The sequence below is a fragment of the Schistocerca cancellata genome, chromosome 6 (genome assembly GCF_023864275.1).
Source record: "Schistocerca cancellata isolate TAMUIC-IGC-003103 chromosome 6, iqSchCanc2.1, whole genome shotgun sequence".
In the NCBI taxonomy this organism is placed as follows: domain Eukaryota; kingdom Metazoa; phylum Arthropoda; class Insecta; order Orthoptera; family Acrididae; genus Schistocerca; species Schistocerca cancellata.
The window spans coordinates 24,404,564-24,432,368 of NC_064631.1; the positions used below are offsets into that span (position 1 = coordinate 24,404,564).

The window sequence follows — 27,805 nt, forward strand, 5'->3', positions numbered from 1 at the left end:
TGGGAAACATCCATCGAACTATGGACCTGGTGCAAAAAGTCAGATTCATCAACTCGTGCGTTTTGTCTAAAGCGTATTTCACTGCGCAGGTATTTCCAATCCCTAAACTAGTAGCGAAAGGGATCATGTCCACTGTTACCAATTATTTATGGCGAGGAGACATATTCAGGGTTGGTGCGACTACGGTTATACTGGATGTCAGAAACGGGGGCCTCGGTTTGGTGGATATTCGCAATAAAGCGTCTGCTCTGTTCCTCAAACGGACTTTCCATATACTCAGAGAACTTCCACAATGTATAACCGCAAAGCTCTTTGAGGCTGTGACACCCCATAGCCTGCAAGCACCGATTGATGTGCGAAGGATTAATGCCCGTCTGCAGTATGTGAGGAACTTTTTCCTCGAAGCAAGTTATCTTAGTGACGAAATCAGAAGCAACACACGTATCACAGCGCGCGACAGCATACTTGAAAGGAAGTTAAATGAGGGTAGAAACAAAATTGAAACGAAATTCCCAAATTGTGACTGGAAAGCTGTATGGCGGAACATCAACTATGCCGGGCTATCTACAGACGCTATTTACGCACGGTACAAAACAGTTAATAATGTCATCAGCACCAACGAGAGACTATATGGGATCGGTTTAAACCAGACACACCTTTGTGGAAAATGCAACCTGGTGGATACACTCAGCCACAGATTCACCTGTGGTGGCAATGTGCATAACTGGAATTGGATCAGGCAACAAATCGCCTTTCTCACCAGATCCTCTACGCAATATATAACGCCGTCGCTCCTCCAGAGACCAGACATGACATACTTTCCGAAATTAAAAACCAACGCCATTAGCTGGTTACTGGGAAAATATGTTAGTTATGTCATCCACACACTTGGGTCGGACAACGAGATAGAATTCCGCGTTCACATGAAATGTGAATATGCAAAAATCAGCACGTATCGCAACCACAAGAAGCACTATGGCAACATGCTGAAGATCAGTTTTGAAAGAATGGGTGTTGGTTAAATATGTGAAACCACTACAACACCTTGAACGAGAACGAAAAGAAGAAAAATAAAAGTCACTTGGTTCCTTATTATTATTTACTTTAACCTTGCTTCCGGAACTTTTTTTTTATCAGTGTTCAGTTTCTACTCAGAGAAGAGGTTTCTTTGTCTTTCTTACATCGGAGAATGGGAATATTGTGTTAAGATTTCTGCACACTTAGTGCTATGACCCAACAGGGAACATGAAAAAGGGGTGGGAGGGGTTTGGGCCTCGACGCACTGGCAGTGCCGTGAACAGACCCCACTGATAGTGCGGCGTGTACCACACCCTGACCATCCTTATAAAAAAAAAAAAAAAAAAAAAAAGTGGTTAGCGTGAGCAGCTGCGGAACGAAAGGTAAATGGTTCAAGTCCGCCCTTGAGCAAAAATTTTAATTTCTTATTTTCGTAAAGTTATGATCTGTCCGTTCGTTCACTGAAATCTCTGTTCACTGTAATAAGTTTAGTGTCTGTGTTTTGCGGCCGCACAGCAAAACCGTGCGATTAGTAGACGAAAGGACGTGCGTCTCCAACGGGAACCGAAAACATTTGATCGCAAGGTCATAGGTCAACCGATTCCTCCACAGGAAAACACGTCTGATATATTCTATACGACACTGGTGAAGCCATGTACGTCACATGACAAGAATATGTTGTCGACCCACCTAACTTGTATACTTCGCAAATGGGTAAAAAGATTCTTCTACCTTGCCCGATTTAGGTTTTCTTGTGGATGTGATAATCACTCCCAAAAAAGTGATGAAACATAAGAATTTGTCACATAAACTGAAAATAAAATATTGAACTTTTTACTGGAGGCAGGACTTGAACCAAGGACCGCTCGTTCTGCAGCTGCTCACGCTAACCACGGGACCACTGCACTCCTGAGATCGCGCTATCCTTGATGTTGCCTATCTTGCGTATGGACTACTCAAAGTGTATATTTTACTTATTTTTTCATAGTTCCACACAACTTCTTCCTGTTTTCTCGATTGATTATCCACTGTGCCAACTTATAACTGAATCTGAGAGGGGTGCGATGGGGAGGTTCCCTTGTGAGAAACATTGGTAAGTTGCTGGAGATCGCCGTGTTGGGCGTATCACGATGCTGCTTATACAGCATATTCATATTTACCTCCCAGTTTCAAAACACTGTAAAAAGAGATCCACTGCTCGGAATGTCGTCAGACTGGAACAGCATTTTGGAACGTCATGGAAAAAAAAATTAACATAAATTTGAAGGGGGAAGAAAAATTCGTGCATTCGTACTTCGCAGCGTAGTTTCTCACATATTAGCAGTACAAAATCTGGCAATAATGTAATCACATTTACGGTAACTACCTCTGTCAGCACATAGCAACAGTGCCGTGCAGTTGATGGAGTCGCTGGCATTTCGGGGAAGCAGGAGATCGTGGGTTCGAGTCTGGGTCGGGGCGTCTTCTTGTCTGCTGCACGTAGTCTGCATGGTAAGGTACCTGGCGTCTTACTCGTCGTACAGCATTTTACAGTGAGTCTTCTACAAAACATTTCAGGAACGTACTACGATCACAGAAATGGAACTACAATCGCTTTCATTGGTCAGCTTTTAACGAAGCCTTTTGCACGTCGTGGACGCGAATTGTTTAGTGCCACCGCATCTATCAGATTCCAAACCTTTTCTCTGTGTACCCTCCCCCAACGGGCCCATCGAAATTAATTGCAAAGCGCGTCACTAGCCCTACTGGAGACGTAAGGAAATGTAATGGACCTGAAAGTCGCAAGAATAGTAGTTGATACAGGGTGTTTCAAAAATGACCGGTATATTTGAAACGGCAATAAAAACTAAACGAGCAGCGATAGAAATACACCGTTTGTTGCAATATGCTTGGGACAACAGTACATTTTCAGGCAGACAAACTTTCGAAATTACAGTAGTTACAATTTTCAACAACAGATGGCGCTGCCGTCTGGGAAACTCTATAGTACGATATTTTCCACATATCCACCATGCCTAGCAATAATATGGCGTAGTCTCTGAATGAAATTACCCGAAACCTTTGACAACGTGTCTGGCGGAATGGCTTCACATGCAGATGAGATGTACTGCTTCAGCTGTTCAATTGTTTCTGGATTCTGGCGGTACACCTGGTCTTTCAAGTGTCCCCACAGAAAGAAGTCACAGGGGTTCATGTCTGGCGAATAGGGAGGTCAATCCACGCCGCCTCCTGTATGTTTCGGATAGCCCAAAGCAATCACACGATCATCGAAATATTCATTTAGGAAATTAAAGACGTCGGCCGTGCGATGTTGCCGGGCACCATCTTGCATAAACCACGATGTGTTCGCAGTGTCGTCTAAGGCAGTTTGTACCGCCACAAATTCACGAAGAATGTCCAGATAGCGTGATGCAGTAATCGTTTCGGATCTGAAAAATGGGCCAATGATTCCTTTGGAAGAAATGGCGGCCCAGACCAGTACTTTTTGAGGATGCAGGGACGATGGGACTGCAACATGGGGCTTTTCGGTTCCCCATATGCGCCGGTTCTGTTTATTGACGAAGCCGTCCAGGTAAAAATAAGCTTCGTCAGTAAACCAAATGCTGCCCACATGCATATCGCCGTCATCAATCCTGTGCACTATATCGTTAGCGAATGTGTCTCGTGCAGCAATGGTGGCGGCGCTGAGGGGTTGCCGCGTTTGAATTTTGTACGGATAGAGGTGTAAACTCTGGCGCATGAGACGATACGTGGACGTTGGCGTCATTTGGACCGCAGCTGCAACACGGCGAACGGAAACTCGAGGCCGCTGTTGGATCATCTGCTGCACTAGCTGCGCGTTGCCCTCTGTGGTTGCCGTACGCGGTCGCCCTACCTTTCCAGCACGTTCATCCGTCACGTTCCCAGTCCGTTGAAATTTTTCAAACAGATCCTTTATTGTATCGCTTTTCGGTCCTTTGGTTACATTAAACCTCCGTTGAAAACTTCGTCTTGTTGCAACAACACTGTGTTCTAGGCGGTGGAATTCCAACACCAGAAAAATCCTTTGTTCTAAGGAATAAACCATGTTGTCTACAGCACACTTGCACGTTGTGAACAGCACACGCTTACAGCAGAAAGACGACGTACAGAATGGCGCACCCACAGACTGCGTTGTCTTCTATATCTTTCACATCACTTGCAGCGCCATCTGTTGTTGAAAATTGTAACTACTGTAATTTCGAAAGTTTGTCCGCCTGAAAATGTACTGTTGTCCCAAGCATATTGCAACAAACGGTGTATTTCTATCGCTGCTCGTTTAGTTTTTATTGCCGTTTCAAATATACCGGTCATTTTTGAAACACCCTGTATTAACCGATCCGGCCATTATGGCAGAGTACACACAAAACAAGTTTGGAACCACGCATAATGCTAACCTAAAACGCTATCAATTGCTCCAACTGCACTGGTACTATGTACTGGCAGAGGTAGTTACCGTACATGTGATTACATCTTGTTGTTGTTGTTGTGGTCTTCAGTCTTGAGACTGGTTTGATGCAGCTCTCCATGCTACTCTATCCTGTGGAAGCTTCTTCGTCTCCCAGTACCTACTGCAATCTACATCCTGAATCTGTTTAATGTACTCATCTCTTGGTCTCCCTCTAAGATTTTTACCCTCCACACTGCCCTCCAATACTAAATTGGTGCCGGCCGCGGTGGCCGTGCGGTTCTAGGCGCTGCAGTCCGGAACCGCGGGACTGCTACGGTCGCAGGTTCGAATCCTGCCTCGCGCATGGATGTGTGTGATGTCCTTAGGTTAGTTAGGTTTAAGTAGTTCTAAGTTCTAGGGGACTGATGACCTAAGATGTTAAGTCCCATAGTGCTCAGAGCCATACTAAATTGGTGATCCTTGATGCCTCAGAACATGTCCTACCAACTGATCCCTTCTTCTAGTCAAGTTGTGCCACAAACTCGTGTTCTCCCCAATTCTATTCAATACCTCCTCATTAGTTATGTGATATACCCATCTAATCTTCAGCATTCTTCTGTAGCACCACATTTCGATAGCTTCTATTCTCTTCTTGTGCAAACTAATTATCGTCCATGTTTCACTTCCATACATGGCTACACTCCACACAAATACTTTCAGAAACGACTTCCTGACACTTAAATCTATACTCGCTGTTAACGAAAAAAAAAAATAGTTAAAATGGCTCTGAGCACTATGGGACTTAACTTCTGAGGTCATCAGTCCCCTAGAACTTAGAACTACTTAAACCTAACTAACCTAAGGACATCGCACACATCCATCCCGAGGCAGGATTCGAACCTGCGACCGTAGCAGTCCCGCGGTTCCAGACTGTAGCGCCTAGAACCGCTCGGCCACTCCGGCTGGCCGATGTTAACAAATTTCTCTTCTTCAGGAAAGCTTTCCTTGCCATTGCCAGTCTACATTTTATATATTCTCTACTTCGACCCCTCACATATTAGCAGTACAAAAATGTCTCTCGGAAAATTTCGTTTGGCGCATATTTCGGGCAGTAAATGGACGTTAAAGATTGGAAATCTGCCAACACTGTAATTACATGTTGGGTAACCACCACTATCAACAGACTGCAGCAGTGCTGTGCAGTTGGTGCAGTCGCTATCGTTTTACGGTAGCATGCAGCAGATCGAGGGTTCGAATCTGGCTCGAGGCGTATTTGTTTTTATCTGCGAAATGTAGTCTGTGTGGTAAGGTACCTGGCGTCTTAGTTGTCATACAGCGTTTACAGTAGGTCTTTTACAAAACATTTGCAGTTACGTACGACAAACACAGAAGTGGAACTACAATCGTTTTCATTGGTCAGCTTTTAAAGAGGCTTTTTGCACGTCGTGGACGCGAATTGTTTCGCGCCACTATATCTAATAGATTCCAAACCTGCTCTCTGTGTACCCTCCCCCCAATGGGCCAATCGAAATTAACTGCAAAGCACGTTACTAGCCCTGCTGGTGACGTAAGGCCCTAACGAAATGTAATGGACCTGAACGTCGCAAGAATAGTAGTTGATATTAACCGATTGGGCTATTATGGGAGATTATACACAAAACAAGTTTGGTAGCTAGTAGATGCAGTGGTGCGAAACAATTCCTGTCCACGATGTGCAAAAGGCTGCTTTACAAGCTGACGAGTGAAAACGATCGTACTCCCATTTCTGTGTTCGTAATACGTAACTGCAAATGTTTTATAGAAGGCGCACTGCAACCACTGTATGAAGATTAAGACGCTAGATACCGTACCACGCACAATGCTAACCCAAAACGCTATTAATTGCTCCAACTGCACAGCGTTGGTGCTATATGCTAAAAGAGATAGTGACCGTACGTGTGATTACATTGCTTCCAGATTTCAAATCTTTAACGTACATTTACTGCCCGAAACGTGCTCAGGACGAAATTCTGCGAGAGACATTTTTGAATTGTTGGTAAGTGAGGGATCGCGCAGCGAAGTCCGAGTGCTCCAATTTTTCTCCAGCCTGTATGTGGCGATATTAGCGGCAGAGTACGCACGCCCTCAGACGCACGGTACACGGCTGTTTCTCAGTTTGAGTCCGAAATTCCCTACATGACTGTCTCTGACAAGGATCGCTCGTTGCTGGTAAAGCTCTTTTACAAGAATGGATGACTGATCGCCAGTAGCCCTCGAGAAGATCCGTACACTCAAGGGTATGAAAAAAAAAGGCATTGGCCCGACGTGTGCTAAGCTTCTCAACAAAATCTTTACAAAATACGAAAAGACAGCTTCTTTTGAATTGGAATATGGAAGAGGGAGGAAAGCATTTGACCCGATGTCTGTCGAAGATGTGGCCCCGGATTGCAGGAGGAGTCGAGCTGTAGTGTGCAAACATGCTGTGCACCGGGAATTGCCCGAAAATTCGTCATTTTTTATTTATTTATTTTATTGCAAATTTAAAGATCTCTTAACTGACCTTTTAAAACAGGTCGTGCATCTTACTGCTTTCGTTTGTCCTCTTTCTTGCAGTTCTTTTTTATTTTGTTTTTTACCTACAACATTTGAGAAAGAATAATACTTTTTTCAAATAACACTAGTATGAGGCTGCAATATAAATAAAATTTCGTTGTTGTAAGAGGAGTGTAAAAACATGATAGGACAGAGGAGAGATTTGTTAGTGCTATCACCGATTTTGACTGGCGGTGAATTCCTCGGTATGATTTCTTCGAGCTGTTGACCGCCAGTCACAACAAAATAGTTTCTAATTAGTACTAGAGAAATGGTATTGCTAATCCTATGCAGAAACATTAGATACTCATTCGTGTACAGCACTAGGAGCTTTCTTGGGTAGGTCGCCAGCACCGTACAATACATTTACTCTAGTGCTCGCTATCTTTAATGTTATTTGACCGATCTGTACAATTTGCCAGTGGATTTTCGCATGTTATATCTTCCTTATTTACTGTTACAACTCGTCTTCCCTCTGTTCCTCTTCAGTGTCACTATTTTTGTTGTTACTGTGAGTGTCGCTGTCCACCCTCTATAGATAGTTGTTTCGTTGTATATTTTGTAGGGACGTCTGTTACGTTGTGTCCGCAGGTACTCTTCATGTGTTGTTTTGAAATACTGTTTGTAAATGCATTTAGTTGTGCGCAATGTTTTTCGTCCTCGTTGGTGTGTTGTCTAAGCGTGCTGTGTGCGTATTGCCCGCAAAAGGAGACAAGAAGATAGCGTGTTTATTCCTCGCATGTGTGTGTATGTGTCTCCCACTCACGCGCTTGACATGCACGGTGCATAAAATCCTACGAAACATCCTACATTGCTATCCACATTAAAAACACCCACCTTTGGAAGTTGCTTCCTGCTGAACTGCGAGCAAGACAAAAGTTCTCTCTGGAATTTCGTGCTCGTTTAGAAGTGGACATTGAATGGCCATAGGACATTCTGTAGACAGACGAAGTCTATCTCCAAGGACATGACAATACGCAGAATTGCAGAATATGGGCAACGGAAAATCCGCATGCACAGCAATCGGTAGCACTTCTTTTTGCTAACGTGACTGTGTGGGTACGAGTTGACGGCATCGCATATCGTTGGGCCGTATTTTTTCGACGAGATGAGTCCTGCGGATCCTGTTACCGTTCGTGATAAACACTGTGGGTGTCTTTTGGGCACCAACATCATTCCAACACTTCAACAACATGGGTGTGCCGGTGGGATCTTTTTTATGCAAGTTGGCGCGCCTCCGCACATTACACAACCAGCGAAGTGACTGCTGCTGTGGCATTTCGGAAACGGGGTAAAATTATCAGCCGTCATTTTTCTACAGCCTGCCCCCCCCCCCCCCCCCCCCCCAGATCACCCGTTCTTAATCCGCCTGACTTCCAGCTGTTGGGTTACCTGAAAGATGTCGTATTTAGTGCTCGAATTATGAACTAGCTTAACTGAAGGCACGCGTTGCGCAACGCATTCTGAACGTGACCCCCCAAGACACTCTTACCTGCTGTCGAACACGATGTTTCTCTATTTCTCCTTGTGGCAGAAAATAGTGGAGAGCATATATTGAAAATGCCTTGCGCCAGCCTTATGACACTTGAAAGCTAACGTCATCTTGCTTTTATGCGCGTTCTTGGCCCCAGGACAATTATAAACAGAAGCCATTTTGCTTTTGGTGCGGTTTTTGGCCCCAACACGATTGAAAACCGATGTCATTTTGTTGTTTAAGCGGGTTTTGGTATCAGGATAATTAACAACCAATTTTTCCCATCCTATGTGGTAAGAACTTGCCGTGGTGGATGGGCTTACTTAACAAGCAGTTCCACAGCTATTGACTGCCAGACTTGTGTAGTCATGCACACTGAACAGTACGCATAGTGTAGTGGGCGATTCAAACGATAGCTGTCGTATTTCGAATCACATGTCGGTTGTAACCGACTCCAGTTACGTTCATACGCTTTCAGCCCCATCTACTGCATCTACTGATAAAATTTTCCTTAAACTGGTATTCGTTTCACGATATCCCGCCCCCCCCCCTTCTACGTCAGTAATATACTGTTCAAATTTGACGTCATTCTGAGCTGTCGTTCTCTTTCTATAACGTTTGGAAACTGGAACTTCAATTATGGATAACCTCTACATTGATCGCTTCATTGTATTCAGCTCTTTTTATTAAGGGAGTGAGCTCAACTGCCTCGCCCATTGATAAGGTGGAGCGCGATGTGCAAACTGAACTTCTCGAATTTTCAGCAAGCAAAAACAGAAGCATAAAAATATGTTTTCTGACAAGGTCAAACCAGTTTTCGTCATTCTTTTCAACAGTCATTAAAACCTACTGTAGAGGCAATCTCAGACGCTTTTTGTCTTGTCGTAAGTATCGGTAGCTTCCAATTGATCTCGAATCCTCAGAAGCAGAAAAAAGATAACTAATATTAGGTTGCAGAACGCAGTTTTTACGAGAAAAATTCGTAATTGCAGGACAAAAATCGAAATTCTGGAGCAGGTTCCGTGACCCTTCAAAAGAAATTAGCGGAAACAAATGATATACTGGTCAGCAGCCATGCTTCTCCGCCATCAAGGCTTAAAAACGAGAGTACAGATTTCTTCTCAGTGCACGGCAGTGCACAGCTTTCGTAACCGCTCATTTACTATCAAGGCAGAATCGCGGCGTATTATACGCTGGACTATGTAATACTAGTTTTGTATTTTTGAAAGGATTTTTTAGTGGATCAAAACACTGTGAAAACAAAGGCATTATGGACAGTGGGAAAATCAATGAACGGTATCCGCCTTAGAGATATATCACAGAAGTATGAGGAATTCACAGCATTCTTGCCTGACAGCAGAAGTGTGTTTAAGACACAGTGGTGTTGATATGTAAGATGTTCAGTATACTGCTCGTCACAAATCTGTCCAAATTAAAACACTGCACGACTTTGCTGCGTGATATATTCGTCGATGAATCTTGAATCTTGTAATTTACGTTAATGCATAGAAATTGTATTTACTGCACACAATAGAGTTTCTCTTGTTGGCTACCAATCAGCTCCACTGATTTTAATCACCCAGATTCGTCTTTTTATTGCATATCTTCCTGCAGAAAATGTCTGTAACGTTTCTCCCCCTTCTGGCCACGAAAACTACAGCTTGGATCACCAACACGAAACTCTTGAAAATGCACAATACTTCGTAAGATACACAAGGAATTTAAAGGCCCAATAAGGCGGAAAATATCAAATTTGAACCAATAACCAACTACAAATGACAGCAAGCGGCGGGGAGAAGGGTGGCCATATTGTTCCTATACAGAACTTTTTAGCCTTAACTTCCTTCTGGCTCTCGTTCGAGGTAGGGTGGTTTCTCACCTCGGTTTACGGTTAAACTCACTTGTGAGTGCTCACACCAAATGACTCGCGTTGCCCGTTCTTCCATTTTCTCATCCGCAATATAAATAGAAAATATGAAGGATGAACATCCAGAATTAGATTTTCACTCTGCAGCAGAGTGTGCGCTGTTATGAAACTTCCTGGCTGATTAAAACTGTATGCCGGACCGAGACTCGAACTCGGGACCTTTGCCTTTCGCTGGAAGGATGAACATTTTAAGTTAGTCTTTACCTTGACTGTTATCGGTATAGAATGAAGCAACAAGTTTACTGTTATCAATCACTGTTCATCTATATCCATAATGCGTTTCTAAGGTTTAAATCTCCATCATCAGGTGGATTTGCATGAGCTAGTACGACTTGTGTGTGTTGTGTTATGGCTGTGGGTAGCCCGTAACACTGTCTAGTTACTCCAAAGTCGTAACACAACACACACATGTCGTACTAACACACGTAAATCCACATGACGATATAGGTTTAAACTTCGAAACACGTTGTGGATATAAATAAACCGTGACTGGTATCAGTAAACTTGCTGTTTTGTTTGAAGTGTGAAGTACACGAACTTGATGGAAATATAAACTGTTCTCTGAAATTTCAAACTAACAGCCAGATGTCGCTAAGTTGCTGCCACGATACTTAGGCGCAATCTTCTGGCGATCTTCAGGCGTACACTGGCCCAATGCCACCTAGAAAACAAAGCATCCAGCTGTGACGTCATGACAGTGGCTGAAATTGCTAACAGTGGCTGAAATTGCTAACTGTACTGAAGCCACTGCCTCCGTGACTGTTCTGCGTGCTCTGTTGCACTAGTTCCTAAAACAGAAAATGTCTCACAATTGATTCGAGTTATACCAATGCTGGAACTTATATGTTTTAAGTGTTGCAAATATAACTTTACTATTAGGTAACCAACTCACAACTTTGACTTATGTACAGTGTGTGCTCTATTATAGGTGCAAACGAAAGGGGCATGTACAGGACAATGAAACAAACAAATCTTCCTAGTAAACATATATTGGGAAACCAATGATTTCCCTTATATGAATACCCTGTAATAAAGTATCCAAGGATCCAAACTGCAGATATGCACTTGAGGACACACACACACACACACACACACACACACACACTCCAACAAGTATTCCGCATGGTCACAGACGGCAGGCTTCAGCATGTCTCCTCATCGATACCTGTACACGTTCAAAAATCTCAGGCATGTACTGAATGCATTGACAACCATTCACAATGCGTTCCTGAAGTTCATCAACAGTGTCAACACCAACGCTTTTAAAAATCACCAATAAACAAATAAATCAACGGGTTCCAGTCGTGAGGGCCTGGGACGCCATTGTGTTGGTGAGCTGTGACCGATGCCCTCGCTGTCGATGAAGTGTGCTACGTATTCCCGAACAGGCACATGAAAGTGTGTCGGTGCACCACCACGCGAGTGCTACATACGCATCCTTCCGCCACAATGAATATAAACCCAAAACGTGGTCTTAGGCATGAACAGTAGCAATGGACTGACAGCACTTGTGCGTAAGTCGTAATGGGAAAACCACTGGTTTTGAGGACCTACATTAGCATTATTTGCTTGTTTAATTGTCCTCTAGTCTCTCCTGCCATTTGTACCTATAATAGGCAAACGCCATATAATAATAATAATTGTAATAATTTTCTTTGCAGACGGAAACTAAGACAATCATGAACACTTATAAAACATTTACTCCAAAATTCGCTTACAGATTATAACCTAAAGGGTTTATTGTCATTTTTTCTTTTAAACTGACAACAAAACAAGACAGAAATGGAGAAAACAAACCACTCATTTTTATCGTAAAAGTATATTGAATTACGAGGTGTGTTCAATAAGCAATGAAACATTTGTTCCTCGGCCGATTTAGGTTGAAATAACGCGGAATTTCTTGAGGGTCGTTGTGCAACACGCCCTCTTCAGACCTTATAGTTTCATGAGGTTCCGACGGTGGCGGCGTTATACGCAGCCTTCAAGACGGTGTCTGTAACGGAAGTGCGTTCCAAACAAAGAACTGTCATTGAGTTTCTTTTGGCGGAAAACCTGACCATCGAAGATATTCATAGGCGCTCGCAGTAAGTCTACGGATACCATACAATGAAGAAAAGCACGCTGAGTTGTTGGGAGAGACGTCTGTCATCATTAGGGATCAGATTCTCATCCAAATGTACGTTTTTTACACTATTGTTGTTGTGGTCTTCAGTCCTGAGACTGGTTTGATGCAGCTCTCCATGCTACTCTATCCTGTGCAAGCTTCTTCATCTCCCAGTACTTACTGCAACCTACATCCTTCTGAATCTGTTTAGTGTATTCATCTCTTGGTCTCCCTCTACGATTTTTACCCTCCACGCTGCCCTCCAATGCTAAATTTGTGATCCCTTGATGCCTCAAAACATGTCCTACCAACCGATCCCTTCTTCTAGTCAAGTTGTGCCACAAACTTCTCTTCTCCCCAATCCTATTCAATACCTCCTCATTAGTTACGTGATCTACCCACCTTATCTTCAGCATTCTCCTGTAGCACCACATTTCGAAAGCTTCTATTCGATTCTTGTCCAAACTGGTTATCGTCCATGTTTCACTTCCATACATGGCTACACTCCATACAAATACTTTCAGAAACGACTTCCTGACACTTAAATCTATACTCGATGTTAACAAATTGCTCTTCTTCAGAAACGATTTCCTTGCCATTGCCAGTCTACATTTTATATCCTCTCTACTTCGATCATCATCAGTTATTTTGCTCCCCAAATAACAAAACTCCTTTACTACTTTAAGTGTCTCATTTCCTAATCTAATCCCCTCAGCATCACCAGATTTAATTTGACTACATTCCATTATCCTCGTTTTGCTTTTGTTGATATTCATCTTATATCCTCCTTTCAAGACACTGTCTATTCCGTTCAACTGCTCTTCCAAGTCCTTTGCTGTCTCTGACAGAATTACAATGTCATCGGCGAACCTCAAAGTTTTTACTTCTTCTCCATGAATTTTAATACCTACTCCGAATTTTTCTTTTGTTTCCTTTACTGCTTGCTCAATATACAGATTGAATAACATCGGGGAGAGGCTACAACCCTGTCTCACTCCTTTCCCAACCACTGCTTCCCTTTCATGTCCCTCGAATCTTATAACTGCCATCTGGTTTCTGTACAAATTGTAAATAGCCTTTCGCTCCCTGTATTTTACCCCTGCCACCTTCAGAATTTGAAAGAGAGTATTCCAGTTAACGTTGTCAAAAGCTTTCTCTAAGTCTAAAAATGCTAGAAACGTAGGTTTGCCTTTTCTTAATCTTTCTTCTAAGATAAGTCGTAAGGTTAGTATTGCCTCACGTGTTCCAATATTTCTACGGAATCCAAACTGATCTTCCCCGAGGTCGGCTTCTACTAGCTTTTCCATTCGTCTGTAAAGAATTCGTGTGACTTATTAAACTGATAGTTCGGTAATTTTCACATCTGTCAACACCTGCTTTCTTTGGGATTGGAATTATTATATTCTTCTTGAAGTCTGTGGGTATTTCGCCTGTCTCATACATCTTGCTCACCAGATGGTAGAGTTTTGTCAGGACTGGCTCTCCCAAGGCCATCAGTAGTTCTAATGGATTGTTGTCTACTCCCGGGGCCTTGTTTCGACTCAGGTCTTTCAGTGCTCTGTCAAACTCTTCAGGAAGTATCTTATCTCCCATTTCATCTTCATCTACATCCTCTTCCATTTCCAGAATATTGTCCTCAAGTACATCGCCCTTGTATAAACGCTCTATATACTCCTTCCACCTTTCTGCCTTCCCTTCTTTGCTTAGAACTGGGTTGCCATCTGTACTCTTGATATCCATACAAGTGGTTCTCTTCTCTCCAAAGGTCTCTTTAATTTTCCTGTAGGCAGTATCTATCTTACCCCTAATGAGACAAGCCTCTACATCCTTACATTTGTCCTCTAGCCATCCCTGCTTAGCCATTTTGCACTTCCTGTCGATCTCATTTTTGAGACATTTGTATTCCTTTTTGCCTGCTTCATTTACTGCATTTTTATATTTTCTCCTTTCATCAATTAAATTCAATATTTCTTCTGTTACCCAAGGATTTCTATTAGCCCTCGTCTTTTTACCTACTTGATCCTCTGCTGCCTTCACTACTTCATCCCTCAGAGCTACCCATTCTTCTTCTACTGTATTTCTTTCCCCCATTCCTGTCAATTCTTCCCTTATGCTCTCCCTGAAACTCTGTACAACCTCTGGTTTTTTCAGTTTATCCAGGTCCCATCTCCTTAAATTCCCACCTTTTTGCAGTTTCTTCAGTTTCAATCTGCAGTTCATAACCAATAGATTGTGGTCAGAATCCACATCTGCCCCTGGAAATGTCTTACAATTTAAAACCTGGTTCCTAAATCTCTGTCTTACCATTATATAATCTATCTGATACCTTTTAGTATCTGCAGGATTCTTCCAGGTATACAACCTTCTTTTATGATTCTTGAACCAAGTGTTAGCTATGATTAAGTTATGCTCTGTGCAAAATTCTACAAGGTGGCTTCCTCTTTCATTTCTTCCTCCCAATCCATATTCACCTACTATGTTTCCTTCTCTCCCTTTTCCTACTGACGAATTCCAGTCACCCTTGTCTATTAAATTTTCGTCTCCCTTCACTACCTGAATAATTTCTTTTATCTCGTCATACATTTCATCAATTTCTTCATCATCTGCAGAGCTAGTTGGCATATAAACTTGTACTACTGTAGTAGGCATGGGCTTTGTGTCTATGTTGGCCACAATAATGTGTTCACTATGCTGTTTTTAGTAGCTAACCCGCACTCCTATTTTTTTATTCATTATTAAACCTACTCCTGCATTACCCCTATTTGATTTTGTGTTTATAACCCTGTAATCACCTGACCAAAAGTCTTGTTCCTCCTGCCACCGAACTTCACTAATTCCCACTATATCTAACTTTAACCTATCCATTTCCCTTTTTAAATTTTCTAACCTACCTGCCCGATTAAGGGATCTGACATTCCACGCTCCGATCCGTAGAATGCCAGTTTTCTTTCTCCTGATAACGACGTCCTCTTGAGTAGTCCCCGCCCGGAGATCCGAATGGGGGACTATTTTACCTCCGGAATATTTTACCCAAGAGGACGCCATCATCATTTAATCATACAGTAAAGCTGCATGTTCTCGGGAAAAATTACGGCTGTAGTTTCCCCTTGCTTTCAGCCGTTCGCAGTACCAGCACAGCAAGGCCGTTTTGGTTAATGTTACAAGGCCAGAGCAGTCAATCATCCAGACTGTTGCCCCTGCAACTACTGAAAAGGCTGCTGCCCCTCTTCAGGAACCACATGTCTGTCTGGCCTCTCAACAGATACCCCTACGTTGTGGTTGCACCTACGGTACGGCCATCTGTATCGCTGAGGCACGCAAGCCTCCCCACCAACGGCAAGGTCCATGGTTCATGGGGGAACTCTTGGCCATTAAAATTGCTACACCAAGAAGAAATGCAGATGGCAAACAGGTATTCGTTGGACAAATATATTACACTGGAACTGACATGTGATTACATTTTCACACAATTTGGGTGCATAGATTGTGAAAAATCAGTACCCAGAACAACCACATCTGGCCGCAATAACGGCCTTGATACGCCTGGGCATTGAGTCAAACAGAGCTTGGTTGGCGCGTACAGGTACAGCTGCATAAATGCACACACATTAAGGGATTATTACTGCACGAACATAGTCACACTCATGATCCCAGCAAGGCTGTGCAAACCCCTCAGATCTAGCTCGTGGCGGAGGGCCGCACACAGCTGTGACAGATGTAGTGTTGGAACGTGCGGACACTCTCATTCGAGGTGATCGTCGGATCAAAGTCTGACACCCCGCTGAGTAACTGAACATCTCCGCTGGCAGTGCTAACGCACTCGCCCACTAACTGGGGTACTCAAAAGTTTGTTGCCAGCTGGGTTTCTCGCCGCCTAACAGAAGACAATAAAGAGCAGCGAAGGACCATCTGTGCGGAATTGCTTGCGCGTTACGAGGCTGATCGTGACAATTTTTTGTCGAACATCGACACAGGCGATGAAACGTGGTCATCACTTCGAAGCCGAAACAAAACGGAATCCATGGGGTGGCGCCAAACCAACTCACCTTCGAAGAAAAAGTTTAAAGCTGCACCCTCAGCCGGGAAATTCATGGAGACAGTTTTCTGCTACTCTGAAGAGGTTATTCTGCTTGACATCCTTTCTCATGGTGTAGTGACGAACTTGGAAATGTACTGTGCTACGCTCCGGAAGTTGAAGAAACGTCTTCAGCGTGTTCGTCGCCACAAAAGTGTAAACCAACATCTCTTTCTCCATGCCTCACTCAGGTTTGGGCACTTATCCACCCTACATCCTGAATTTCGCACCTTCTGACTTCGATCTGTTTGGTCCATTGACGGGTGCACTTCACGGGAAGCGATACGTGCGTGATGGGAAGTTTACTGATCCAGCAAGAAGTTGGTTCCGACGTCCACCATTAGAGTAGTACAATGCTTGCATACAGGGCCTCCCAGTAAGGTGGCGAAAGGCAGTCGTCCTGAACGGCGTTTATGTCGAAAAATAGGGTTTGCGGGCCAAAAGAGTGGTTAATAATATGGTGTTTTGGAATCCTGAATAAAACCAACCTGGTTCCAGAAACAAATGTGTTGCATTACTTATTGAATGCCCCTCATATAATTACTTTTGTGACTCACAAGTCAGTAATTCTTGCCACACACACACACACACACACACACACACACGCACGCACGCACACTTATAATACTCACTCACACAGAGAGAGAGGGAGAGAGAGAGGGAGAGAGAGAGGGAGAGAGAGAGGGAGAGAGAGAGGGAGAGAGAGAGGGAGAGAGAGAGGGAGAGAGAGAGAGAGAGAGTGGGGGGGGGGAGAAAGGAATAAGTAAATGTTCTAAGTAATAATACACAAAAAATTGATCAATACGTTAAGTAGCCAATTATTATTTTGTGAGAAGATGCAGTACAATCAACATTTCATTCTTTTGGACACGGTTGTATTTTCGTGTGCTCTACGTCATTCATTCTTCTTTGTAAAGTTAATTAACAAATATTTGCCCAGCATGTCGTTATACGAATTGTGATTGACTCAAGTGTGTCGTTGTTTATACAATCAAATCCATGGAAGAAATGTCGGGGAATATTATTGGTTACTACTTTCGGAAGTATAGATTTTTGATTTTCTTGCTGTTGGGTAAAAATTTCGCTTGTTTGGGGATTTTTAGAAGAATTAACTGTACATTCAAGACACGCATGACTACATCTTTCGCTGGATATGTCAGTCCTCCCCTACCCTTAATCAATGTTAAATCATCTGCTTGTTTAATTTCTTCAGCGGTGAGAAAGTCTTTACAATAAGTAGAGGTAGGGGTGTAAATGTGGAAACCCAGTTTGTTTTTGTTGTATAGAAGAAATGTTTACTTCTCTTTCAGCTTCAAAAATTAGCCAAAGCTAATTCACAATGTTTTAGCAATAGATGTAATATTATGAAACACAAAAACTAAATATGTTAAAAATTAAAAAACAATTTCTACTTGCACAACAACTCATTAATTTTTCAAGAAGTGCATGTGATGTGGAAACGCCTTAAATTTGTGGAAAACTGACTACTTCAAACGAAAAGTATTAAAAATTTGAGATACTATTGTATTTTATGTTAAATTTAAGCTACACAAAAATATTTTTAAACGCAACTGTAATAGAAAAATGCTTCATAAGTGAAGTTCATTTGCAAAAATCCCATACGTAAATACCTCCTTCATTTCTGGCACACAAAGAGTGACTCCACTCCTCACACACTACACACCTAATCCACAATTCTCCCCGAATGACTTTAGAAAATTCGCCTCCACAAAAAATACAAATGCCATCTTATTCAGTAGGTTTTTCTTTCCCAACTGGGAGATTCAAATCTGCCTCGCCTGAAGAGACAGTTGGTGCATTGGGCTCTTCATCTGAATCCTCAGATAACTTAAGGAGTCTTTACTCAGCTTCCAAAATATCAAAAAACTTGTCTACAGCTTCTTTGTTGAACCCGTTTGCTCTCGAGAATGAAGTCCCCATAGGGATTTTGAGTTTATTTCTGTGTCGTCTAAGAAAAAGGTCAAACCAAGCTCTACCAGCAGAATTTGAAGTAAAAGGATGATTAATATTATTTCTTTCTGCTAGCTGACATGCCTTTGTCTTGACATCTAATCTGATAAGGCCATAGAAGCCATTATCCATTTCAATGAGATACTGTACCAACTGTTTCTCAGTAGCATCATGTAGTACAGGTTTACGTCCAAGTCTCAAAGAAACACATTCTTCAGGTGACATATCACTATGCACAAACTTTTGAAGTGTCGTCTGAGGTACACTGAAAGCTTCTACTGCTCTTCTTAACCCCACCTGCTTTTCCCTTAAGGCTATTATAGCCTTAATGATGTTTTCGGCATCCCACTTCTTCACAATAGCTCTTGGTTTCCGATCAGTCAGCTTTCGTGGCATCTAGAAACAGACGAAAAACGTATTAGAAGTAATGTATTTGACGTTGGTATTGTGGAAACGTTCCCACAATGCCATCGTCTGTATGCTTCCACATTACCCACACAAGGGCCATTTTAAATTTCGGTAGATTATATTAAGCAACTATCCATTCAAGGATGACAAACGGCTGCTAAAACCTTCTACACACCTTCCTTTATAAGCTATCAGACGTAAAGAAAAGATAACTACAAAATATGTAGATAAATGTAATACCAAAACTTACCTCGAAAAAGGTTTAGAAAATGCGCGAACGTAAATTGCATCTTTGTCACGGTGTCAACTGACTGCTAACCCTCTACCGTGACAAATAGGAACTATCGCAACAATTTCTGGCCGCCCTGCTAGAGTGCAGCACTCTGCAGGCCAGATACTAGACGCTTCCACATTACCCACACGCTTCCACATTTACACCCCTACCTCTACAAGTTTTTTTAAGTATCTGGTGTGAACAATAGTCTGACATACAATGGAGTAATGGCCAAATGTAGTAGTCCTCTATTTTATCAACATCGTTATCATCTGCTACTGCATATAAGGGCTCTGGTGCAACTGCATCTTTTAAGTTTGGGATTCAACAAGAAGTTCATATAAGTGCACCACCAAATGGTTTAGACTTTAGTACAACAACAGTCACCATAATATCTCCCTATTTCAAACACCTATCTTAAAGAGGTGTGGTAATTTCCTCCATTTAGTTGGCAGTGTTTCCCAAACCTGTCCTCTAAACTCTCTGGTTTGTACTTTTCCAAGATGCAAATATATTTTCGTTATCTCAAAAAGCCACTAATTGCTTGAACCAATCAAGGCAGCAGTAGTGTGTTTCAGAGCGGAGTATGTTTCTCTGGCCGGCTCCTTTCCACCAGTGAAATCATGCCATGAAGACAACCATGACAGAAAGTTTTTCAAAAAATTAAGACTATGTTGTGAAGTGACAGTGACAGGCTCCTGGGAAACACCCCCTAGCCTTTCATCTTCAGGCAGTGTTTGAACTTCAACAACAGCTCATCACTGACCTATTGCTTTTATAAATGTAGCAATACTCTTCCAGTTTTATGTTCCTTTCTTCAGCCTAAGTGGTGAAAATTAACAACTGTCATATTATTAAAAATACACAATGCTACACATTTTGCCGTTCAGTTTAATCTGGATATAGGAACCTAAGTATCGAAGTGCTACCATATTGCAAACAGTTCACATTTTTCTGTTATATGGAGTTCCTTCTATGCTGTACCAGTTGCCCTTAGCTTTTAGTCCGGTTTGCCTTTACTCCTTGGCCCTGGGCTCGTGCCGGTATAGCTGTACTACTGCTGTCTTCTTAGGAAATGGGAACGGACAGGAGAAAGTGGAACATGTTCTGGAATGCTGCATGTTCGTAAGCTTTTGTGTAGAGAGGAATGTGTCAGTAAAGGAGTCTTTCCGGTAAACTTTCAGTTTGTGGTTACTATTTTCTATCTGTTAGTTGATGTCTAGAGTATTAATGATGGAATCCCATAACTCCATACTGGCTTTTATATTATATTTTCCAAGAACCTCTGATGGAATCTTTCCACAATTTACTTTTAAATTCCTCTTAATGAAATCGCCTCAATCGTTTATGCATTCTACGCCACACTCTGCTGTATGACTGTCTCGAATGCACTGTTTTATAAATAGTGTCGAAGAGTCTTTGAAACTTCTAGGCTAGAAATCTGCTTTGCAGACAAATACGTAGGGCATCCAGGCATCCTTGGTGCAAATATGGAGATAAGTAACAGAGTAACCCGGAAATTCTTTGTACTGTACTTTTCTTAGTGTGAGTATCATAAACTCATACTGGACCTTTTATCAACATCGTAACGAACTCGATGCGTAATTCATTTTTTTAAAATTGTTTATAAGTATTTTCTCCTAAGTAGTGAACAGATTTTCATCCACCTTTCTTTAAATATAGACTGCCCAAAGGTGCCATAAAGACTGTACCAGTTCTTTGGTCATATATGGTGTAACTGCGCAAAATGTTGTCTGTATTAAAATGCAAATCACATACCTAAAAACAAACACACATCTTAGTGTTAGAGTTTTGATGCAAACTAAACAAAGAAAACTAAGAGTACGGTATAGGAAGTGGTTAATAATGCTTTGTTTTAGTTAATGGTTAGAGTTTTCTATTTTGGTACTTTTTGTTATTAAAAATAATAATTTATTAACAAAGATAAATGTGCAGTTACTCATGACAGACTGTTCAGTGTTAACTCAGCCTTTCCTGTGAATTACCGAGATTCATTTTCATCTTAAACCTTCATCAGACGGGAATGTAAAAGCGTTAACCTTAGGACCGTTATCATAGTTCCCCCATAAGTGGGCATAAAACAATTTCGAGGTACTTGGAATGGACACTAAATAATACTCTGACCCATGTATCACAGTCTTAACGAATGAGATTTCCACCATAAATGCAATAAACGCAGCGATTGCAAACAAGTGATTCAGACAACCTCAGCCACATACCTGTGACGTCACAAATCCCTCATACGTAGATGCTACCACCGTGGCCACGTTACCAATTTAGTTGGCCAAGTAGTCACAGTAATTGTATTTGCTGATGTCAGAAAATACAACTGAGTTAATCTGAGAAGTGGTTGACGCTGCCTCTATTTGCAACCCTTTGTGCACTGAACCTTAGTAGTTCTCTCTGTGATATTCGTTTGGGAACGTTATTTCTAGTTACCCAGGAATCTGGGTTACTTACTTCAAAGCCAAGACCCATATCTACATCATTGTTTTCCCTCGGGTTAGAGAAAGCTGTAATAAGACAACATAATGTCGTATACTGAGTTCTCTACATTCACATCTATCTGATTGTCTTTTGGCAAGGAAGAAAGGGTTTCCCGTTAGGAAATGGATCGTGCCTCTACGTGGGGTCATATACTACAGTTTTCTTTCACGAATGTCTGGAATTTATTCGTAAATTTCGTGACCATTTCCTTAGACTCCCAGTCTGTCTGTTGTGTACACGTCTTTGTTCTCCAGGACGTTAATTGAACTTTAACAGTGATTTGGTGCCCAGTGATCTGTGTCACTGTCTCTGTGGGGTCCTGCCCACTCGTCTCGTATAGGGTGCCTAAGGGATGCTGCGTTCTCGGAATGCTATACAACAATTCAAGCGAATCACATTAATAGTTTTTATTACAATGAAGAAGATAGACAAAACTTTGTATTACAAGTACGTGTCGCAAGCGATGGGCGACAAGCAAACAGTCAGCGTCTTTCTGTATATACTATGTCCATACAAGCAGTGGATACGGATCACTAACAACTGCTGCCGTAGTGCTCTCCTAGTGCTGTGCCGCCGAGGCCGGCAGCAGCGGCTCCTTGTATTCTCTTCCTGTAGAGGCCGCTCCTGTCGCCGTGGTTTGTGGTTATGCCGGAACCTCCTCTGGGCCTCTTTTCCGCTACTACAAACATGCATTTTCCTTCTTGACAATTAATCGGCAGGAATGCTCCTAGAATTAGTAATAATGGTTTTACTGGTGTTGGATCAAATTCTTATATTAACTTGTTAATGTTATAGCCTGCATAAAATATTTTTCAAGTTGTATTCTACAGCTTGTTTGAAAGACATTTTTATATATAGCCACCACAAAACTGCCAAAATATTTCTTTGTTCTGGAAAAACTTTCTGTAGTATGCCATTGTCTGACAGACCTGGTTATTTAATTTATTTGGTAAATATTAAAATATATTATCTAAAAAGATGCTGTGGTTTCTTGGTCACTGCTAAAATTCTTGGGTAATATTAGGGTTGCCATAACGACTTCCATGTAGTAAGAATATCGTCTGTATTCTTACATTAATTGTAATATGAATTTATAATTCGACTATAAGGCATGGTAGCTGGAACTGCTTCCTAACTGATTAGTCACACATAGTCTCTAGAACACCGCTGTATGTCATCCACCTGATTTCTGCTCCGATATAATGTACGTTAAAATTATATACAATATTGACTAAAATAGTCAGTGCTGTTTATGTAACTTTAATGCTGCTCGCGTCATACATTGGTAGTTAAACATACCCTATCTCGCATTACGTTGACTGTGTAAGGACCCTATTTCAGCTGTGGTTTGAGCTGGATAATTTTAAGCCGTAATCCAGTTATATGGTATGAATTGCAGTTGTTACTGGTGTGCAATTGTTCTTGGTAATAGTTTTGTTGTACATCGTGAGTGTATTTGCAGGCCCACTTTCTTTAACGGCATTATATACGGATATTTTGAAATTATAGACATGTAGTATACACCATTTCAAAATTTGAAGTGGTTCAGGTGGCTCTGAACACTATGGGACTAAACTTCTAAGATCATCAGTCCCCTAGAAATTAGAACTACTTAAACCTAACTAACCGAAGGACATCGCACACATCCATGCCCGAGGCAGGATTCGAACCTGCGACCGTAGCGGTCGCGCTGTTCCACACTGTAGCGCCTTGAACCGCTCGGCCACCCCGGCCGGCTCAAAATTTGAAAGTAAGGTCTTTAATTATGTGGTATGATTACTGTATTACATAAATCTCTTTCGTCATGAAGTTGTATCTCTTACTATGTATGAGGGGCATTCAATAAGTAATGCAATACTTTTTTCTGAAAGCAGGTTCATTTTCTTCAAGATTCAAATACACCATGTTATTCCCCGCTGTTTTGGCTACAAAATCCTATTTTTCACCGCAATCTCCATACAATGCTCTACCCCATGGATTGCCGTTTTGTTTCCAGTTCTAAATGATGAAGCCATGTTTCATGGCCTGTGACGACGTTCGACAAAAAATTGTCACCATCAGCCTCGTAACGTGCAAGCAGTTCCGTCCAGATTGTGCTTCGTTGTTCTTCGTGGCCTTTTGTTAGGCGCCGAGGAACACAACGGCCATAAACTGAGTACCCCAACTGAGTGTGTCAACACTACTAAGAGAGCCGGCCGTTGTGGCCGAGCGGTTCTAGGCCCTTCAGTCTGGAACCGCGCGACCGCTACGGTCGCAGGTTCGAATCCTGCCTCGTGCATGAATGTATGTGATGTCGTTAGGTTAGTTATGTTTAAGTAGTTCTATGTCTAGAGGACTGATGACCTCAGATGTTAAGTCCCATCGCGCTCAGAGCCATTTGAACCATTTTGAACTACTAAGAGAGACGTCCAGTTGTGAAAGGTGGTGTTCCATTGTGTTCCGTTGATCATCTCGAATGGGAGTGTCCGCACGTTCAAACATTGCAGGAGTCACTGCTGTGAGTGGCCGGCCGGTAGGTGGAGGATCAGATATGTTTGGCACACCTTTGCTCCGATGATGGCAGACGCCTCGCGCAACGACTCGCTGTGCTTTTGTTCACTGCTGTGCCTCCGTAGACATTCTGCAAGCGTCTATGAACATCTGGAATGTTCTGGTTTTCCGCCAAAAGAAACTGAATGACAGCTCACAGCTTGGAACGCACCTCCATGTCATTTTGAAGGTTATATAGCGCTACCTCCAATCGGAACATCATGAAACCATAAGGGCTGAAGCGAGATATTCCACGATAATCCACAATAAATTCTAATTTTTTTAAAACCGAAACTGTGCCAGAAAAAAATCTGTTGCATTAATTATTGAATGCTTGTGGTGTGCGTACTGTAAGATCTTCGGTACACACACCATCAGATTATTTGACTTGTCGCTCTAACGAAGTGGTCTTATCGTGGCGTGTTTATCTTCTGCCGTTAGGTCAGACGATAGAAATGCCACTTGCACGCTTAGAGTAGCAGATTGACGGTGACCAACTTTAAACAGAACTTGATTAATTTTCACACACATTTATTAAAAAATAATAAGCATAAAAATAGCTATACTTGGTTCTGGATGCTATTTACAATTGACCATCTGAAGTTCCTTTGGTCTTGGTACGTTAATCTTATCTCACGTATCTCTGATACTTGACAAAGTGTCTATACATTTCTCTTCATGACTATGTACAGGAATATGATAATTTTATTAGGCGCAGACTGAAACTTGACTATAGACTAATGCAGACTAATGCAGACTGACGAATCGGAGGTCTGTACATTCGTTATAATACCTCGCGCGTTCGTGTATCACTGCGCGAGTGTGATCCGCGAGGAGAAAAGGTTCTACGTTAGCAGCAATCTCATTGGCTGCTTTACATATTAATACGCGGATCGGCGGAAGCAGAATTTGGTCCGTCTCTAAGACAGCGCCATCTCGTAGTGCGGAGACGGACGAGCGCTGCGCCTGCGCTATTGTGCTTAGCGGGGCGCGCTCTAGTGGGAAAGTTGTGTACGTGCTGGCTACGCGGAACTACAGGGTGTTTCAAAAATGACCGGTATATTTGAAACGGCAATAAAAACTAAACGAGCAGCGATAGAAATACACCGTTTGTTGCAATATGCTTGGGACAACAGTACATTTTCAGGCGGACAAACATTCGAAATTACAGTAGTTACAATTTTCAACAACAGATGGCGCTGCAAGTGATGTGAAAGATATAGAAGACAACCCAGTCTGTGGGTGCGCCATTCTGTACGTCGTCTTTCTGCTGTAAGCGTTTGCTGTTCACAACGTGCAAGTGTGCTGTAGACAACATGGTTTATTCCTTAGAACAGAGGATTTTTCTGGTGTTGGAATTCCACCGCATAGAACACAGTGTTGTTGCAACAAGACGAAGTTTTCAACGGAGGTTTAATGTAACCAAAGGACCGAAAAGCGATACAATAAAGGATCTGTTTGAAAAATTTCAACGGACTGGGAACGTGACAGATGAACGTGCCGGAAAGGGAGGGCGACCGCGTACGGCAACCACAGAGGGCAACGCGCAGCTAGTGCAGCAGGTGATCCGACAGCGGCCTCGGGTTTCCGTTCGCCGTGTTGCAGCTGCGGTCCAAATGACGCCAACCTCCACGTATCGTCTCATGCGCCAGAGTTTACACCTCTATCCATACAAAATTCAAACGTGGCAACCCCTCAGCGCCGCTAACATTGCTGCACGAGAGACATTCGCTAACGATATAGTGCACAGGATTGATGACGGCGATATGCGTGTGGGCAGCATTTGGTTTACTGACGAAGCTTATTTTTACCTGGACGGCTTCGTCAATAAACAGAACTGGCGCATATGGGGAACCAAAAAGCCCCATGTTGCAGTCCCATCGTCCCTGCATCCTCAAAAAGTACTGGTCTGGGCCGCCATTTCTTTCAAAGGAACCATTGGCCCATTTTTCAGATCCGAAACGATTACTGCATCACGCTATCTGGACATTCTTCGTGAATTTGTGGCGGTACAAACTGCCTTAGACGACACTGGGAACACCTCGTGGTTTATGCAAGATGGTGCCCGGCCACATCGCACGGCCGACGTCTTTAATTTCCTGAATGAATATTTCGATGATCGTGTTATTGCTTTGGGCTATCCGAAACATACAGGAGGCGGCGTGGATTGGCCTCCCTATTCGCCAGACATGAACCCCTGTGACTTCTTTCTGTGGGGACACTTGAAAGACCAGGTGTGCCGCCAGAATCCAGAAACAATTGAACAGCTGAAGCAGTACATCTCATCTGCATGTGAAGCCATTCCGCCAGACACGTTGTCAAAGGTTTCGGGTAATTTCATTCAGAGACTACGCCATATTATTGCTACGCATGGTGAATATGTGGAAAATATCGTACTATAGAGTTTCCCAGACCGCAGCGCCATCTGTTGTTGACAATTGTCCCAAGCGTATTGCAACAAACGGTGTATTTCTATCGCTGCTCGTTTAGTTTGTATTACCGTTTCAAATATACCGGTCATTTTTGAAACACCCTGTATGTCACAACAATGCTCCTAGTCTTAAGTCCACTTGTGACAGAGAGAGACACACTGTCGAAATTAGTTGTGGAACAACGAATCATTTTAGCAGCTTTGTGGTGGTCACAAGTTAAAATGCTTTGTAACACGCGCTTTGCCTTGCACGTGGCTGGCTACTGTCGCCACCGCAGGCCGAGCAAGAACAAGTCCGGCAAGGGCAGCCGGTCGTCGAGCAGGGCGACGCAGGGCGGCGCCTAGCGGCCGCCGGCCACCCCGCGGCCCAGGGCCGGCGCGGGGCTCGAACCCACGGCCGGCGGCGGGCGCGCCCACCAGCCGGACCTGCCGTACGCCGCCGTCGTCGAGCAGCGGCCCGACCCCCGGCCACCTGCCGGCGCGGGCGGCGGCAGGCCGCTCGCCTCGGCGCGGGTGTAGAGCGGCCGGCACCTCGCCGCAGCGTCGTCTTCTCTTCTCTTCGTGCGTCGCAGAACAACACGTACTTACACAAACAGAAACCATTGTCCTTGCGCTTAGAGCAAGAAACAGGCAATTGCTTTGCCCTGGATCTGAACTTAATACAAGGTGTATTCCATTAAAATGTGGCGCACATACACGCTCATCAGTCTAAGTTTATTGTCTTGTCGGAAGGAAGGAAGAAGCAGCATAATTCGTGATACTGTCGATATCGAGGTTATTACAGATGCAGCACTAGCTCAATTCTAGAGTGTTGGGAGTGGAAATCTGTCTCGGTCTTGTTATATTACGTTCCACTTGTTGTATTCTGTGTCCCATTGAGAGTGGTTTCCGGGATGCAGTAAGAAGTTGAAGATGTGTATTGTGATCTCTCTACTAGTAAACTGCTATTACAATTAAAATTCGGCAGTTGGAATGTTTAATTAGCAGTAGACCTCACGTCTTTTCGCTTCTAGTAATGACCGTGTGCCTATCCAAAACAGTCGTGGCTAACCGCATTACTGTATATCCTATTACTGAATGAGAAAATACTGAATAACAACAGTTCTA

General features: G+C 42.9%; 1 protein-coding gene across 1 annotated transcript in view; it reads left to right on the forward strand.

Moving 5' to 3' along the window:
• Nucleotides 1-27,098, forward strand: part of LOC126190729 (uncharacterized) — a 143,522-nt gene extending 116,424 nt beyond the window's left edge. The window contains exon 4 of the mRNA XM_049931217.1: nucleotides 26,977-27,098. Within this exon, the coding sequence (XP_049787174.1) occupies nucleotides 26,977-27,043 (67 nt within the window). The 3' untranslated portion in view covers nucleotides 27,044-27,098. The remainder of the gene's footprint in view (nucleotides 1-26,976) is intronic.
• Nucleotides 27,099-27,805: the final 707 nt, after the last annotated feature.